The 18356-nt window shown below is 40.0% G+C and overlaps 1 protein-coding gene and 1 long non-coding RNA gene across 6 annotated transcripts in view; one reads left to right on the top strand and one right to left on the bottom strand.

Moving 5' to 3' along the window:
• Positions 1-563: 563 nt before the first annotated feature.
• Positions 564-16407, bottom strand: SSBP1 (single stranded DNA binding protein 1). 4 transcript variants are annotated; one of them, XM_032401431.1, is made up of 8 exons: positions 16312-16407; positions 15676-15742; positions 13433-13493; positions 12222-12362; positions 11910-11997; positions 10353-10441; positions 6962-7035; positions 564-727 (listed from the first exon to the last, which is right to left on the bottom strand). In XM_032401431.1, the coding sequence occupies exons 2-7, from the start codon at positions 15697-15699 to the stop codon at positions 6992-6994; spliced, it is 447 nt and encodes a 148-aa protein (XP_032257322.1). In that variant the 5' UTR covers positions 15700-15742; positions 16312-16407; the 3' UTR covers positions 564-727; positions 6962-6991. The 4 variants fall into 4 exon arrangements, with proteins under 4 accessions (XP_032257322.1, XP_032257321.1, XP_032257324.1 ...); XM_032401430.1 differs by having other exon boundaries at positions 565-730; XM_032401433.1 differs by lacking the exon at positions 16312-16407 and adding an exon at positions 16214-16298 and having other exon boundaries at positions 565-730.
• Positions 16408-16544: 137 nt separating this feature from the next.
• Positions 16545-18356, top strand: part of LOC116630708 — a 41191-nt gene continuing 39379 nt past the window's right edge. For both annotated transcript variants that reach the window (XR_004298990.1, XR_004298989.1), the window contains exon 1: positions 16545-16629. This is a non-coding gene — a long non-coding RNA (uncharacterized LOC116630708). The remainder of the gene's footprint in view (positions 16630-18356) is intronic.

The raw sequence follows: 18356 nt of genomic DNA on the forward strand, positions 1-18356 counted from the left end.
CTGATCTTGGACTTCTAGCCTCCAGAATTGCAACAAAATGTCTGCTGTTGAAATCACCCAGTCTCTGGTATTTTGTTAAGCCCAAACTAAGATACCCAAGGATATGATCAAAACTATGTCATACTTAGCATCTGGTTATTCTGCAGTGGGACACCTCCTCACTCCAGATTATGTAGTCCGCTATACTACCAGGAGAAGCATAAGGGTGCTACTTCTGTTCTTAAGCACTACTTTATTTAACAAGGGACTGTTAATTAAGGGTCCTCATTAGAGGCTTCAAGGAAAATTAAGTAATATTTATTTAATGAAAAATTATTATTTATATACTTATATTTACTCTTTTTAAGGCTAACTGCTAAGGTTTTATGTACATTGTATGTCCCAGTCCCTCCCCAAATTTAGAATGAGACATAGGTTACAATTCTGAAGGACTGTGACAATAGAGGTAAGATTTTACTTCTGCTAGCAGTGGAAGGTCTTAGAAGAGAAAAAATTAGAGTAATGAATTCACTGTGTATATGGAGATAAAGAATGTGTGAATTAGTGAGAATGAGGTTTAACTGCAAAGCACAAATAAGTGGTTTAAACAAGGTAGAGATTTATTTGTGTCTCCCAAAGAAATCCAGAGGTACACCGTCCAGGACTGGTATGGTGGTTCCACATGGTCATCGCAGATCCCAGCTTCTTCTGTCTTCCATCCTGAAGATCGTCTCATGGTCCAAGATGGCTGCTGGAGATTTAGCCATCATGTCCACATTTCAGACAAGAAAAAGCCAGGTGAGGGTCTGGAGAAGCACAAAGGATGAGCCTCCCAACAGAGTTAATCATTTAAGGAGCTTTCCTGGAAGCACCACCAAATGACTTCTGCTTACACCCCCTTAGCAACTGTTAACTGCAAAGGAGAATAGAAATGCAGTATTTCAGCTGTGCACACTGTCACCCCTAATTAAATATGGACTCTGTAAATTAATGGGTTCAGTAGAAAGGAAAATGGATATTGGTGAATTAATCATGTTTCCGTATTTTTTGATGCTTGACATCTTGGGGCCTGGCAGACCCTGGGAAGAACTAAACCCCTTCCCAACATTACCTAATTCCTAGAAATAGTAAACACTTGCCCATGAACATGTCTTTAACACACAAACCAACCAATCCTGATTCCACACCCACCATTAGCCTCCTTTTATCAGGCTCCTGCAGTCCGGAACACTATTCCTCTGCCCAAAATCCCCAGGTACCTGACAACTAGGGACCACCCCTATTGCCCAAAGCCTGGTAAAAATTATTCTGTCCCACAAAAACCACAATAAAAGCTCTGTTGAACATTTTCCTCTCATTCCTTCTGCCTTCTGGCCTACCCTGGTGCTCCTACATGTGGTTCTAATGGTGGCATGAGAACTCCTCTTGAGAACTATAATAATAAACTCTTCTTTCATGACAGTTGTCTTCATGTCTATCATCTTGCCACACCTGATTAATACAAATCCCTGCTACCTTGTAAAACAAGTAAGCAACTGGAAATCTTCCCCGTAATATGGTTTTCCATAACAGAAAGCCGGAATCCTGACAACATTTGTTATGTTCTTCACAAAATGTGCTTCCAAAGTGTTTGGCAGAAGAAAAAAAAAAAGTCACTCTTGTCTTGACTTCTCTTCTGAGCTCCACTCATTAATATCAAATATAAGCTAGAAAATCTATGATTAAACTATGTTCAAAATTACTCCTGATCTATCCTCTTCTCAAATCGGCTCCCACATTCACGTTCCTTAGTCTCAGAAACAAAATATCCACACAGCTGCCCAAGCAGCTTCAGAATTCTCTCGTAATGGCCTTTTCTCTTACCACCAGCACCGACTCGGTCCCCAGCGCACCCTGGGCAGGAGCTATGTGTTCTTCTTCTACTCTGTATCCCTTACCCGGAGCCCATAACGGGACCTGGCACATAACTGTTGCACAGTGAACGAAACAGGAAGACCACATTCTCTCGTGTCACCTACAATCCCCACTCTGCTAACCTTTCTAGGCTCCTTCAGCTGCTTCCTAACTGCCTGCAGGCTTCCCCCCTTCTAGCCCTTCACAGGTCTTTCCATTCTTTCTAAAGCACAGTTCTGATACATCCATTTTAAAATATGTGGCTCCCCACTGCCGAAGTCCTCTGTAAGCTTTCAAGGCCTTTTATGATCCAGCCCCAACCCCTTTTTTCATGTTTTATCTTTCACTGATCCATATGCTTTTATGTTTCTGGACCTTCGTTCATGCTGTTGCCCCTGCTGAAAACTAACCTAACTATTCTCATCTGTGCCCACAGGACTTTATTTCTACCATTACTAGAGTGCTCCTCACACCGTAGCACACTTTGTACATGGGCTCCTGCTTCTGTCCTCCCCACCCAGCCCCCATCATCCTAGATTGTGAGCTCCTTCAATGCAGGAGTGCTGTTCTGTTTATCCCTATTTTAGGCCTGCATGCACGCATGGTACAAAGTAGATGCCCAACTGACTTTTGAGTTTAAAAAGATGCCCAGATTAACCTTAAATAGCCATGGAAGATTAAAAGCAAAAAAAAAAAAAAAAGCAAACAAAAAAACACAACGCGGACTATGTTCTCAGTAACCCATGGACACTAACAACAACAACAACAAAGGCCAAGTACAACAACCTAATCTAAAGTTAGTAAGTATCCTATGAGACTTGGGGAGATGGGCATGCGGACCAAAAGAGATATGCCTTGTTTAAAATAACTACAGGAGTAATAACGGCCAGTGTGTATGAGCACTTGATTCAGTTAATATGTGCTAAGTAAATTATATGCATTATTTATTCCTCACAGCAGGCTTATAATGTAGGACTACTATTTTCCCTGTTTTATTCACAGAAAAACAAAACGACAAAAAAACCCACGGCAGGGAAAGTTAAGAAACGGAGCAGAGGCCCCTCAGCTGGTAAGTGCAGCAGATCCAAGCTGTCTGACTACACAGCCTTAACTGAACTATCACGATAGGCCACCTTTCTTCCAAACAGCAGGTGCAGCAGGAAAGCTAAAAAATGTTGCAGTGTACATGTGTACGGGTAAACAACACCCCAAGGTCCCAAAGCATGGCAGAGGCAAACGGATGAAGAATAAAGAGACAAAAGGCGAAATGTCATTACTTTGGCTGCGTGATTTGGACAGCCTAACAAGCTACACACCATCCTAGCACAGACTGTGGGAACAGCACAGAAGCAAACACAGTAGTGAGAAGACTGCAGCGCCGCTGACACCCGCCAGAGCCTCATCCTCTGAGAAGGGAGCCTGTCAAACTTCTGAGCAATCTTGCTGACAATTTCAACCCTCAGTAGGAAGGAAACAATTGGAGGAAACAAGGAGAGGAGCAGACACTGTGAACCTATTCTAACCAGTAAAGAAACACTGCTTGGTAACAAGGAAGCAAGGGGAATATGTAAAGATAACTTGGTACAGAGATTAACTGCGACTTATTTTCCTGGAGGGTCATCAGACTGAGAATGAGAAATAATAAAGAGGTAGAGGTATTTCCCCCTCACTCCTAATTCTATCCCAACCAAAACCTACTATGTACTGCAACTCCCAGTGTGACTTCGATGCACCCCGGATGGTCAGAAGTTAGCCATGGAGGGTTCGGGATAGCAGGACCAATGGAAGTGCGAGGCAGCAGGAAGCAGAGAGTAGGCAGAAAGCAAAATGCGAACTTCACATACCTAAACTCCCACTCTAGGTGTGCCTCATAGGCTGCATGACTCTGACATGTTACTTAACCTCTCAGTTTCACGTTTCCTCACCTGTAAAATCAGGATAATACCACTTTCTTAGGGTAACAGTTAAATGAGACAACGATAAAAAGCACTGAGCTCAGGTCCTGGCACCTGGTAAGTACACAATAAATGTCAGGCATTAATATGGTAATTATTACCCTGTAAGAGATTTCTCTATAACTCATGAACTTTTCTACAATGATTTGCTTGCTGTTACCCCCACCAAGCTTCACAACATATAATACAAACCCTGACAAAAAAATAAGTGATTCTGCCCTCATTTTCATGTCAGTGTTTCAGTGCAATCCAACTAAACGACATTTAGAAAGCCCTAGAACACCACTGTGCTAGGCTAAGCTGGATGGGGACAAACGGGTAGTCTGAGGAAAAGACAACCCTGCCTTCAAAAACTGCATGAGTCTCTTTTGGGAACACAGAGAAACTACCAGTAATTTTTTCTGAGTTGCAGAGGTTGGGCTGTAACCCAGTTGGCAACGACAAACAATCCCCAAAACAGCCACAAAACACATCTTTGTGTTTTGGGATGTCTTTGGATTCACTGCCCAGTAATTTTTAAGAAATGAATGACTCCTTGAGAATTGTACTGGCAGCAAACAGTGGATCTCATATGTGTTGGTCTTTAAGGTCAGTCATTCTGGGTTACATACATGTATTAAGAGAAAAACAAAAGAAAAAGAAGGGAAAAAAGGTGAATGAAGTATCTAAGCATATAATACTAAGATGCAGAAGATGGGGGTAAATACATGAGAGATTATCTTGTTCACCTCTAGCGCAAGAAGCAGTACTAACTGACGGTCAATCAGAAGTGCAAGCCTGGCTTGGAAATAATGGAAAGACCTTTTCCCCAAAGTGAAAAGTTTCATTTCTTTTTTCTTATTATAAAAATAATAGATGTTCAATGCTAAGAAAAAAAATAGAATATATAAAAGTGCAAAAAATAAGGAAAATCACACATAATCCCCCCAGCCAGAGATCAGCACAACCTTTTGATGTTTCTCCTCCCGGACTTTTCTAAACCTATACTTTTTATCAATTACTTCTTTTTCAAAAATGGGGTAATACCACACATGCTGTTTGAAACTTTTTCTCCTATGCTTCTATCATACTCATCTTTCCAACTAACACAGAATCCCAAAATCAAAGTCAAAGGACAGTTTTCCATAGGTATATTCCCTGACACCGTAACAACATGAAAAAGGGAATGCAAGACACAAAAAGTGGCCTAGGAGACCCCTACTGACTATTCCCACTACCAAATTCCACACACGTACTCCAAGACCAGCTTGGGTGAGGTACATAGTTTCTCAGCACAGGGGGATTCCCAGGTGGAAGAGTTTGGGCTCAGGCAGCCTGCCCGGTTGTGGACCTCGGGTCTGCAGCATCACGCACATGCTGAGGCCTCTGCACTGAAGAGGTGACTCTGAAAGCTCTGCTGCCCAACCTCAGAGCCCTTCAAGTAAGCTCCAGCGGGAGTGTGCAGAAGCCTTCGGCTCGCACGGATCCTGCAGGGCCCACCTTCCTGCCCCTGCGCCCTAGACTCACAGCTGCTTTGGGCTGGTCATTAAACTGTTTTGTTCACCATATTACCTTCCCAAAACACACTATTTAAACAGGAATACTAATCTGCATCACTTCTCACAACCTTTAAGGAGTACATAAGTAGCTGTGCCAAGAAAGAGTGGCCCAAAGATCAGTTTTATCTACATTATATTTTGCTTAAGGAATGTGGCACGAAGGAGTGAAGACTACGTCATAGACAGTTTGAACGTATAACCTCAGGGAGCATAGTTAACGTACTGATTAATGGTCCCAGCAGCAGGAAAAAAAGATGGCCAATAGAAGGGACTGGCAATCACTCTTCTACAATTCTGGGCAGGAAGAGAGTAAAGCTAAGGAGCTCCATCTTTCCTTGAGCAAACTGTATGTAAGTACAAAATGCTGCTCTGTGGGGTCCGTAGTGCAGCACGTGAAGTGCGAACCCGAGACCGACCATCCAGCTCTCAGGTGGAGAGGACAAGACATGCGGTCTGGGGCACGCACCGACAGGCTGGGCTGGAGGCAAAGCTGGAGCCCAGTGGCCTAGACAGAGTGAGGACTTCTATCATCGGACCCAGACACCGGGCTCAGCAGCAGCCAACTCTGAACAACTGCAGCCAACCAGCAGGCAGACCCACGCAGGTCTGATGCAGACTTAGACAGTACAAGACGCACTGAAAACCTGAGTTTATTTTATGTAATATTTATTAGGAAATTACTAGAACTCTGTAATTTCCAGAATCTTATCATGAAAGTAACTGTATACACAATGATCTGTCTACGTGCATCAAGGGACCATGTGGAAAATTAAAGGAAAATGTCACACCTGAGGCTCTAACCTAGGGAGGCAATATCAAAGGTTGTTTAGGGGACTCCCCCAAGTTCTGGATGAGACAAAAAGGATAGCGAATTGGGCTTAGAAAGAGAAAATAGTGGAACCAGAGTTCCTGTGGCATCACCTGGAGATGAACTATTTCACCCCTCCTTATTATTTTAGGTTTTTACTGCTGATAAAATCCATTTCATAAATGCTGCTAGTGAAATTTGTCCAAAAACAGAAGAGGTGAGGAAGGTAGGTTAGTCTTGAAGCTGTTTAGGGTAGATACCAACCACTGTTCAGCAACCCCTTCCAGTTTGGGCTAAAGCTTAATATCCCATTGGGATCATTCATCTGTCACCATTTATCGAGTATCTATTCTGTGCCAAGCACTGGTTAAGGTGCAGGTAAACAGAGAAGATACAGTCCTTGCCATCTAGTTTATAGAGCAAACGGTAAGAAAATAATTTTTCACAACCACGGGATAAATATGCCTGGCACATAGTGAAGCTCAACAAATACTCAGTGGCTGAATCAATACTATAAAAGTGTGCACAGAAAACAAGGGGGCATCCCAAAGGACACTTGTCCCTTTGCCCTAACACAGACAAACCTGACAGTTCACTATTTTGCACACTTGTACACAGAAACCATCCTTAAAAGAATAAACAATTAGCTACAAAGGTCTATGAGACAAAAAGGGGAGGAGGAGTAAGAGTCAGGAGAAGTCTTATCACTCATTTTATATAAAAGAATATTTTAATTCTTGTCCTTAGGAACTATAAAGACTATACATGATTTGGAAATGAGACTGTACCAAACAATGGCCAAAGGAGAATCGTCCATTCTACACCTTCTCTTTGGTCTGGTCACTCAGAAATATAATGTTATCTGTAAAGAAACCAAATCATAAATATTATTTTCAGAACTCTTTCTCATTTAATTGTTCCCCTATAATACACACTTTAGTGCTATTATCTAACAAGATTTTAGAAAAATTCCCAAAATGTGAAATAACTCCTGCTATGTTCATGAGAGGCACAGAAGAGGCACCAAAGGAGCTAGAGGTTGGGCTTCAGCTACGTGACAACAATTCAGACCTTGTGAGAAGAAGTGTGTATTTCTTGTCTTTCCTGAAGACAATTATAACTGCTCAGCAGTAACTTCCTACAAAAGAACTAGTCACAAATTGCAATGCCGGCAATGCTCAGATGCCATGAAACCAGGCAGCATGTCCTCACACAGGAGAGGGTCCAGGCATAACATTTCACACACTGGAGGTGTGGAGAAAGGATGGGGTCCAACATACGGCCCTGTGAGCACAGACAGACTGATGTCTTTAAGTAGGCTGTCACACTCACACAGAGGACATTCTATTTTTACATTTTAAAACACATTGACTTTTATATACTCATTCTTGGGAAAATTTTTACTAATCAATATTACAGAGAGAGCATTTTCACACAAGAACATCAGACACTGCACTTAAAATGTTGTCCCAGGTGGAGTTAGTTTAGGACGAGCAAAGGAAAAGAAGTAGTATTTCCTGTACAGCTTGAAAAAAATCCAGATTCTTGTAACTTTAGAATTATTCAAGAAGTGGTTATTACAATATTTACGACTACAGTCTTCTAAAAACAGAATATTCTGATACAGAATGGTTATTGCAGAAGAGATTATTACAACTTGACACCACAGTGTAAAAAGGCAAGAGTGCCATCCACTGGTGGTTACTTTTATGTTAAAGACATGGATCCCTAGGAGAAAAAAAACCACCAAGCAACCAAATTTAAATTCTATTTCTGAGCACTGGGTGTTATATGCAACTAATGAATCATTGAACACTACATCAAAAACTAATGATGTACTATATGTTGGTTAATTGAAGAAAAAAAAAGGAACTATTTCTTTCAATTCAAATGTCACTAAAAATCTATTCATTTTTACTACTGGCCATAAATCTATTAATTGTTCACAATTAACTCACCCATGCTGTGAATACTAGTGACAAGAAGAAAAGAAAGTGACAGATGATCTGAACTATTTCTATTTAGTGGTTGGCTTGGTTCAGAACAATTCATACAATCCAAAGTTTGCCCACACTTTTGGTTTATAGTGGAATAGGAAAGTGTTAAATGCTTTATAAATACATAATTGATAAAGATTTAGAAATGCTAAATTTTTATTAGAAAATTTGACTTTCCACTGATGAAATCATAGGTGTAGTTCTATGCCCTGTAGAGGTCTACAAAAAAATTTTTAAACAGGTAGATATCTCTGGAGACATGGCCTAAGGAAGAAGAGCTCGCAGAAATGAAATACTATCAAGACACCCAAGAATTATGAAATCAAAATGGTCAGACAGGACCTCATCTAAGGCCTGATAATGAGGGTAGAAAGATAACTATGCTGGTTTTCAAGGTCAATATACCTCAAAGAAACCAGTAAGAAAATATATTATTTATTATTTATAACAAATTATAATTTATCAATATGGTACAGTGGTTAAGACATGGACTCTGGAGCAAGGTCAAAAAGAAAAGTAAAAGGAAAATCTGTCAATTAAGAGACTTAAGTTCTCAGAGGTCTAGCCTCCAAAATTGTGAGAAAATAAATTTCTGTTATTTAAAAGAAATTAAGAAAGACACTTAAGATACATATAAACCATGTAAGATAACCTATGGACTTGTATTTATGAAGCAATCAAAGAAATTTAAACATTGTGATGTATGGTAAAAAAAAAATTAATAATTTCTTAATACTATATATGATAATAGCACTATAGTTATGCTTTAAATAGGAATCCTTATCTTTCAGAAATACCTACTGAAAATATTTATGGATGAAATAATATAATGTCTGGAATTCACTAGAAAATAATCCAAGTGGAGGAAAAGTGGGCTGGAGAAATAGGAGAAATAATATTGGCCATCAGTTGATAATTGTCGAAGCTAAATGACAAAAGATTTTTTTTCCACTTTTCTATGTTTGTGTATGTTTGACATTTTCGATAATTAAAAAAATTAATTTTTAAAGGATATCCAATTTTGGCATATCTCAGAAGTGCATAAACACTGACACATTACTTTCTTTCATTTCTATGTACTTACTTATACAAAAGGTTTCTCAGTGTTTATAACCATAAAAACTAATAAAAGAATAGAATTAATGTTTAACAATGGGTCTTATTTTAACAATTTATTGAAGAGGTAAAAAATGGTCATCTCTCTCATTAAAAGATGCACTTCCAATAAAATTTCAGTTTTCAAATTTATATATTAAAATTGCTTTGGTACTTTATGTTCTAAAAACAACACAATGATAATCCAATCAAGAAGAAATGTAATATTTATAGTCTTAATATCACAGAATTTTTAAAAATATTTTTAAATTTCTATTTATGTACGTGTTTTTGTTATGAACATAATAGGATGAATAATAAAACATTCTTAACTATACAATATTTATTAAGATACATTTCTTAGGAGAAAATGGAAAAACAAGCTCAGAGAAAAAGAAATAACATAAAATTTCCAAATGTTGAAGAGCTTGTTCATGTGTTTTTTTCAAGGACGATCGGTATCAAATTGCTATGGTATTTATATCCATTAATACAATTCAGAGTAACAATTTCATATTGAAAAATATTTTCATGTCAACTTAAACATGTCCAAAGGGCTACATTTGTTTCAAAATTCTTGTAGAATTTTCAAAAAAGTTTGAAAACTCTGCTCTGGGAGGTATCTTCTTGACCTTTAAGCTTTCGTGTCCATGTTTCCTATGTTGTTTCGCATTTTGTCTAAGGAAAACAACAGGAACTTAAAATCATCATGTAAAGGACCAGGCAGGCTGTGAATAAACCTGCACAAATGTCTAATGCCACTCACAGTAGGGCAACTCTATCTTGGCATAGGCCTCTCCCTGTTTAGACCATGTCCTCAAAGACATTAAAGTTTTTCTCACTTCAGTTAAGTACTGACACAGACGCTCTACTCAAAAGTTACTGGAATCAAACAGAGACAACTTCTGAAGGATCAGAAGTACACACTCGTAGCAAACCCACAAACAGACTCACAATTCTCAGGGTGAGCTGCCTGACAATCTCAGCCATCAGTACTCAAAGCCCCTGTTCAAGTTACTTACAACAAGCCAAGCCTTTAAAAAGGGGAAGGGGGCGGGGGGAATAGATATTATCACAAGCTTCTTACCAGCTATGATTGTTGTCGCTTGCCGCCTCACGTTATTTTTATCTGTGTATTCACCATAGTCTACTTTCCCTTCTACATAAATTCGGGACCTGATAAATGTAAAATTTACAGTTTTCAGTCTGGAGAGTCTCATCTGTTTCACAGAGAGAGTCAGGTGAGAGGCAGTAACAAGTACATACTAAGGATGAAACACAGAATCATCGCATAACCTCCTTTTTGCTACCGCATCTCAAAGTTCAACACCAGGAGTATTAAGGGTACTGACACAGAATGTCCACACAGACCTGACACACCCAGGGAAAAAGGACAATATTCTCAGCCTTGAGCTGACAGCAGTCCTCATGAAAGTTTAAAAAAAAAAAAACAAGTGACTTTAAGACCATGAAATGGAAGAGCAACACAGTGGCATCCTTCCAATCTCTAGGACTGATTTCCAAAGTGTCATTTTCCCCCACCTTTGATTCTGGACTCCCTAACAGATTTGCTGATTTTCACTTATTGTTCAAATTCCTTCCCATAGTCAGGTTCATGAACTTATTCTCAAGGGACTTAAATTATTAAAATTCAAAATGGAGGTTTTCAGCTTAGTATTTCACTTAGAGTTAATTACTACGACCACTTCTGCACTATTTAGAAGGCTGAACCACAAGACAACCATAGCTGATTTTAAAGGGTAGAAAATACATGCTGACCATCGATTTTTAGAGTCTACCATCACCAAAATAGCATAATATAGAAAGTAGACAAAACTGGTAAAATGATTGTAGGCCCAAGGGAATACACACAAATTCATCAATCAGTGGGTGACATTGCATACAGATATTTTTCTTGAAATTTCCTGTATTTATAGGTGTGTGTAAATGCACAAATTCATACATACATACAGGACTACGGAAGTATATATAAAAAAAGGCATGAAGTTATTAAAAAGAAACAAATTTTAGTTATTCCTGAAATTATTTTTCAGGAAATATACTTTATTTCTATAAAACAAGTACATTTATAAATATATTAACTATGAATACAAATGCTGTTCAACACACCCTTTTGTCCTTTTATGGGTTTGGAAAAGACAATTTTTATTTATAATCAATCCAAGCATCCCAAAAGGGAACTACTAAGCCGACATAAAATTATCAAACGTAACATAACTGCTGTGAACACTGCCATACCTCACTGTGTCAGGCTTCAGACACTCTAGGTCCTATACTAAGGACTCTAAGTAGATGCCAAGAGGCGACATGGGAACTCCTAAAAGCATGTGTTGCACATGCTCACACGGCACTCAGTACACTCTGCCTTCTCTCTTGCCTCGTCTGCTTCTATTTATGTACACCCCTTATTTGCCCTAAACTGTAAGTTCTTAGAAAGCTAAACCATGTTTTACATACCTCTGAATTACTCACACGTGGCCACATGCCATGCATATAGTACTAAGCTCTGAATAAATATCTCCAGTTAACAGAGTAATTAGGGTAAAGGAGTTAGGCATTCCCTGAAAACACCTCTGACCAGTTTTTTAAACCAATCTATAAGATCCTTCCTTCCTCAACTTACCCCTTTTTCACATACTGATATGCCACATCTCTGAGGCCTGGGCGGAATACTGATATTCTGTGCCATGTTGTCTTTTGACTGACATCACCTAAATCACAAGAATAGGAAACATGGTTATAAATGCCAGCACACAAAACAAACGCCAAAAGACAACATGCCCAGCAAAACCAATGTCACAATTTCTGAAAGAAAGGAACAGAATTAGAGAAGAAAGATTCTTTCTAAAAGTAGCTCATCTTTAATCAACTAACTGAGAATAAATATTGTCTCTTTATTGCTGATACAATGAAAACCCTAGTCTTTTATACTCACCCATCTGGTAGGCTTCACTCTCCCCAGACCGCCACATCTCATTTGTCGCTAGAGAAAATATCGTGACTGGGTTTTTCCCTTCCACCTGTCTCATGACGGGGTCCTGACCCACTCGCCCAAGCAGCTGCACACGGTTCAGAGCTGAAACACAGTGTGGAAATAAAATGAGATTCAGATAAAGGTCCAGAAGGGGAACAGCTACAAATACTACTTCAACCTCGATCTCAGCATTAAACAAAACCCAAGTTCTAAAAGATCCAAGCTAAGTTGGGGCAAATAAAGGGAGGCTGGGAGGGAAAAGAAGGGTTGGCAAGAAGGGAGAAAATATTCTTAGAGAAAGTATCCCACAAAACAAACATTAAGCTCTTTATCTTAAATTCTTTATTAAAATACCTTTTTTTAAAAAAAACTGTATGATTAAAAGAATAAATCTGAGATCTGAAAATCTTTATGAGTGAATATTTCTGTGAAAGAATAGCTTGCACAAACTTTCACTCCCTCAGCCAAATGGCACGTGACCTTGGAAGACTGAGATAACCAAACAGGACTCAAGGAAATCCTACAAGGCCCCTGCAGCCTGACGGGGCAAGGCCAAGAGCAGAGATGCAAACATGAGCCAAGGGCCTGAGGATTAACAGATTATAACCCAATTAGTGCACCTCTTCTACAACACATTTAAAAATTTCTGTACGTTGGGGCACCTGGGTGGCTCAGTCGGTTGAGCATCTGCCTTCGGCTCAGGTCATGATCCCAGGGTCCTGGGATCGAGCCCCGCATCGGGCTCCTTGCTCCGCGGGAAGCCTGCTTCTCCCTCTCCCACTCCCCCTGCTTGCGTTCCCTCTCTCACTGTGTCATTCTCTGTCAAATAAATAAATAAATAAATAATCTAAAAAAAAAAAAAAATTTCTGTACGTTGCTATAAATAACACTTTAAAATAGGGAATTAGCTGGGCGCCTGAGTGGCTCAGATGGTTAAGCGTCTGCCTTCGGCTCAGGTCATGATCCCAGGGTCCTGGGATCGAGCCCTGCATCGGGCTCCCTGCTCGGCGGGGAGCCTGCTTCTCCTCTCCCACTCCCCCTGCTTGCGTTCCCTCTCTCACCGTGTCATTCTCTGTCAAATAAATAAATAAAAAATCTAAAAAAAAAAAAAAAAATTTCTGTACGTTGCTATAAATAACATACTTTAAAATAGGGAATTAACTACTACTTACATCTTTCAAGAACCAAGCTGCTAGCTATTTCAGACTCACGTCTTACAAACTGGTGAAATACCTAAAGTGGAACAAATGAGTAAAATGGCTTTAACTTGGGAGGAAAGGTAAACGCAAACAGAAGACCTGCTCACACTCGGTCCCCATCGGGTCAGCAGCTCCTGTGCACACATCCCCAGAGGACAAGCAATGCACGTCACGTGTTCCCCCCTCACAGCACCAGGAGGACCACGCAAATGCCTGAGGGCCTTGAGGGCCGACTATTCCAGAAGCCCAAGGGTACCAAGTCCTAGACGGCAAGCCCAGGAAAGTTGATTTAGAATCCCCTCCTGTTTCTTTTCCGTGGCAACCTTCCTGATTATGATGCTTCCATGGCCGCACACAAATGGTAAAGTCAAATGTATGTTGGAAAAATTCATGCTTTAGATAGACCAAAGGAAAAAGTCTAGACAGACAAATGGGAGTCTCTGATAAAGTACAAAAATAGGACTATTCAAGTCAGTCTGTCAGAGGAAGGTAGTAACTGACACAAAACAGCAGCAATGATGTAACAGCCATCACTACTGAATACCAGCTAAGTGCTTTACCTCTTACAAATTAGTCCTTGCAATAAATCGATCAACTATGTAAAATTATCCCTACTTTAGAGACCAAAAAAAAAAACAGTTTAGAGAGATTAAGTACCCTGCCCAAAATCCTACAAGAAATAACTGGCAAGTCGTGCCTAGAACCCAGGGCCATCTGACACCAAGGCTGCCACTCTTCCCACTGCCCTCTGCTGTCTCCTTGAAGACATTCTGTTCAAGGGCTCCTGCCATGAGAGGAGCGCACAGCCCTGGGCATGTCGCTGGTTTCAGCATTCAGAGAGCTACTCACTACATCAGAGAAGCATGTGTCGAGTGGTAGCACTGTTTCTCTGAAAAGCAGATGTCCACCAACCAAATGAATACCCGTTCCTGGGCTAGTGCTGACTATGGAATCCTATCACTACGTTTTGGGACACAGAGTGGTTAAGAAACAAAGATGGAGTAACCACACAGTAGAGACTCAGACAAACTAGTACTGGTATCACGCTTCTAGAAAGGTACTAACTGAAGTACTCAGAAGAGCCAGAGCTCACAAGTCTCAGAATAATAGGTCTCATTTGGGAAACACAAAAATTAAGACCCACTAGAAAAGCAGAAATAGGGAAAGATTTTAACTGGGATAACTTTTAAAATTAAACTTCTCTTGGGGCGCCTGGGTGGCTCAGTCGTTAAGCGTCTGCCTTCGGCTCAGGTCGTGATCCCAGGGTTCTGGGATCGAGCCCCCATCGGGCTCCCTGCTTGGCGGGAAGCCTGCTTCTCCCTCTCCCACTCCCCCTGCTTGTGTTCCCTCTCTCACTGCGTCTCTCTCTGTCAAATAAATAAAATCTTTAAAAATAAAATAAAATAAAAAAATAAAAAATAAAATTAAACTTCTCTTTTATATATCTTAACACTGTAGTATTAAGACAGCAGTAACTCTTCTACGTTCCACATTTCAACACACATACACTAAGAAAGGCTAAAACTATGTATAGGTTAAAGTGGGGATCCAAGAATACAGGGTCAATTCTACAGCACACTGGGGGAGATGAGAACAGGTTTCAGAGAGGAATTGATTCTTCATCAGTCTTAAAAGGATGAAGAGTGAGAGAGGTGTTATGAAGAAGAACCTACAAACTTCGTGCCCAAATGTAAGTGAGGAAAATGGGTAGTCTAGGCTGGCTGAAGGCTGGCTAGTGTCTGGAGAAATAAGGAGTTAGACTGGTGGGAGTGAGAAGGAATTCAGGACATAGTACATTTGTGGTGACGTGAGGACTTCAGCTGCACTCTTCAGTACAGGGAGATGGGGGATGGAAGGTTGACCACAGAGGAGGGGGCTGGTCAAAATGGAACCACGTGTCTCATAGAAAACTGCTGGAAATGATTCTCATAGTCTTTAGATCACTAAAGACATTAAATGCTAACTGATCTAAATGCAAGTAACATGTTTTAAAAAATTATGACTCCCATTATACACGCAAGCTAGAAAATTTTTGTTTTGTTTTAGTGAACATCATTTACACAAGTAAAATCTGTCGTAAATCCTCCCTACCAAATGAGTACACATAAAAGTAGGTGGGCTCAAAGGTCTTTTGCCTCTGCAGTCAAAGCCTGAAGAAATCTGATCACTACGGTTGATAATAACGCATCTCAACACTAATATGGAAAAGTGATTACCTGTAATACAGGTCTTCGAAACATGGCTTCTATTTGCTTTTCCTACAAACTAGTCTTTGGTCTTCCCCTGAAAAAAGAGAGAGAGAGAGAGAAATACTATATCTCAGAGCAAGAGCACAAATTCACTAACCCTAAATTCCTAACTGCATTCATAATTTTTATGCGGTCCACCTTGCGACCATAAACATCAACATCCCTGCACATTTTACGAGGACTCCCCCCCGCAAAAAAAAGTTTGTCTTTTTTATTCCCCTTGGCTTCTTCTAACACATACAAAAAATACTTTCTGATTTATACCCATTTGCATTCCAGTCTTCTCAAATTTCATTAAAATGCAAGCCCCCTTAGAGCTGGGATTTTCGTCTGATTTATTCACTGCCACATCCAATACTCCTGAGTTAGTTCCTAGCACATAGGGAGGATTCAAAGTATCACAATATCACCAAGGGGCTTAAATCTGAAACTTGCTGCTGCAAAAATTACTGCCTCCAATCCCGTTAGCAAAGACCACGGAGATCCCTGGACTCCCCGGCCTCACCGCCGGGATGGATGGGCGCCCTTTCTCAAAGGTGGCGCTCCTAACCAGCAATGTAAAGGGACTGGGGAAGTGGCCGAAAACCCTGAAGTCCTCCGCACCGGTGAGAAGAGAACGGCCAAGACAGACACAGAACAACCTCCCGAGCCTCAGAGAGCCGCACGCACACCTAGCGAAGAACTCCTGGCTCCCTCCCTCCCTCCCGCCCCGGACGCTCTAGCCGGTTCAGCTTCTCGCTAGGCGAGCACTTCCGGATACAGAGAGGACGCAAGCCTCGCGAGAGGAATAAGAAAACGGAAAGTCTGCAGCGTGCGTCGTAGAAATGATCCGGCCAGCGCCGCGGGAAGCAAGCATCCTTGATGAGGTAGTTCCGCGAGCTTTTTTCCGGGCGGGAGCGGATAAGGCAACGCCGCCGAGTGGTGAGTGGAGCTGATTTCAAGTTTCTAACGAAATGAAATTATTTGATAAGCTTCCCAGCCTGGACCAGGAGGGGCCGAGGTAGACGAAACAAAGGATAGGTCGGCCTCAGGGAAAGACTGGCCAGGCCTGCTAAAGTAGGAAGGAAACCAGAAAAAGTAGTAGGGCTGGGAGCGAAAAATTCAAGGGGTGCCAAAAAATTTGGCAATCAAAATAATATTTTAAGAAGAATCAGGATAATATTTTAAGAATGTATTAATTAAATATATATAATTAAATCTGTGATGAACAAAAAAAATCAAAATTTTAAGTGTAAGTTCTGAGCCATATTGAATCCTGAGGCACAAGAAAAAAACGAACGTTTTTACATATACCAAAAAAAATTCCAGAACATTAAAGTACTTGAATATCGAAAATTTGAAGAGAAGGTATTTAAAAACTCACATTAAGTTTAAGTATTTTATTTATACCAAAACCAGAAGTCATTGTAGTTTTACTTTCCTGGCTTTAATAGAAGTAAGTTGATCAATAATATTTACAAAAATCTACTTCTTTGCTTATCTTATTTCCAATTACGGGAATTGCCATGTCTGACAATTTTTCTTGCCCAAGTTGCAATCTTAAACAGTTTTAAATAACATCAGCTTACTGATCTTGTTTTATTTAAAATTCTGATATGTTCTTCATTGTGGATCTTTTCATTAATTTTAATATTTTTAAAATATTGCATTAAAGTGACCTTGATCTTGATTTCCGTGTTTCTTGGCACCCCCAATTTCCCCCTTCTAAGCTACTTGTTTATTTTAATGGTACCAACATTATCCCAGACTTGAACTTTGGAATCATCTTTAAAACTTCTCCCCCCATCACCTACATCCATTTGTCCATATCCACTCGGCCCTAAAAGCTATTTCATTATGCCACTGACCTCTCCATCTTTCTATTTGCACATACTTCTGAGTGAGGAGTGTGGAAAGGGTTGTTTAAAATAAAAAAGCAGGAAGCACACCAATTGAAAACAGACAGCCTTGGGCAAACTCATAACTTTATAAATAATATCTTAATCTAAATAAATAGCATCTTATGCTAATCTCAGCTTTCAGACAGGAATTACCAATACACATGCTCCTTAGGTTGTTGAAACAAATTGCAAGTGCTACTTTCCTTTTTCTTCTTGACAAAAAAAAAAAACCATTAAAATGTACAAAATATATAAATGTATGATGTCATGGAAGACATTTAACTCATGATGTCATGAGTTAAAGCATTTTCTTATTATCAACTAGATCCTCCTTCCCCACAACAAATGCTCCAGCATTGCTTTGCTCTCACTGTTCTCAGCATCTGAAATGCCCTTCTCCATACTTTCAAAATTCTCTGCTCAAAGTCCTTACTTTGTTCTCCCATCTCACTTTCTTTACACATTCAGTTTATCTTGTACTATAATTTGGATGACCATGAAGGTGCTATATCTTCCCCATTGACTGTGAGCTCTTAGAGGAAGGACAGGGACCTTGTGAATATCCAATCAAAAATTATGGTTTAAAGCCAGGAGAGGCTTTAGAAGGGTTCAGGTCACAGGCTAGAACGAAGAAATAGAAAGAAAAAAATAGGAAGAACCCAGAGGGATTCTCAAATTAAGCCTGAAATTAGAAGACTAAAAACAAACAACAGAAGAATCAGGGACCTGGAATAGTGACTGAAATGTATTTTTGTAATAGAGATGCCA

Source organism: Phoca vitulina, unplaced genomic scaffold (genome assembly GCF_004348235.1).
Source record: "Phoca vitulina isolate PV1807 unplaced genomic scaffold, GSC_HSeal_1.0 scaffold4, whole genome shotgun sequence".
NCBI classification, from domain to species: Eukaryota; Metazoa; Chordata; class Mammalia; order Carnivora; family Phocidae; genus Phoca; species Phoca vitulina.

Excerpts from the sequence above, each read along its gene's own strand:
- SSBP1 (XM_032401431.1), bottom strand. The coding sequence starts at position 15,699 with ATGTTTCGAAGACCTGTATTACAG. Across the intron at positions 13,494-15,675 it reads TTCGAAGACCTGTATTACAG|GTATTTCACCAGTTTGTAAG; the intron begins GTAATCACTTTT and ends GTTCCACTTTAG. Across the intron at positions 11,998-12,221 it reads GAGTGAAGCCTACCAGATGG|GTGATGTCAGTCAAAAGACA; the intron begins GTGAGTATAAAA and ends CTTGTGATTTAG.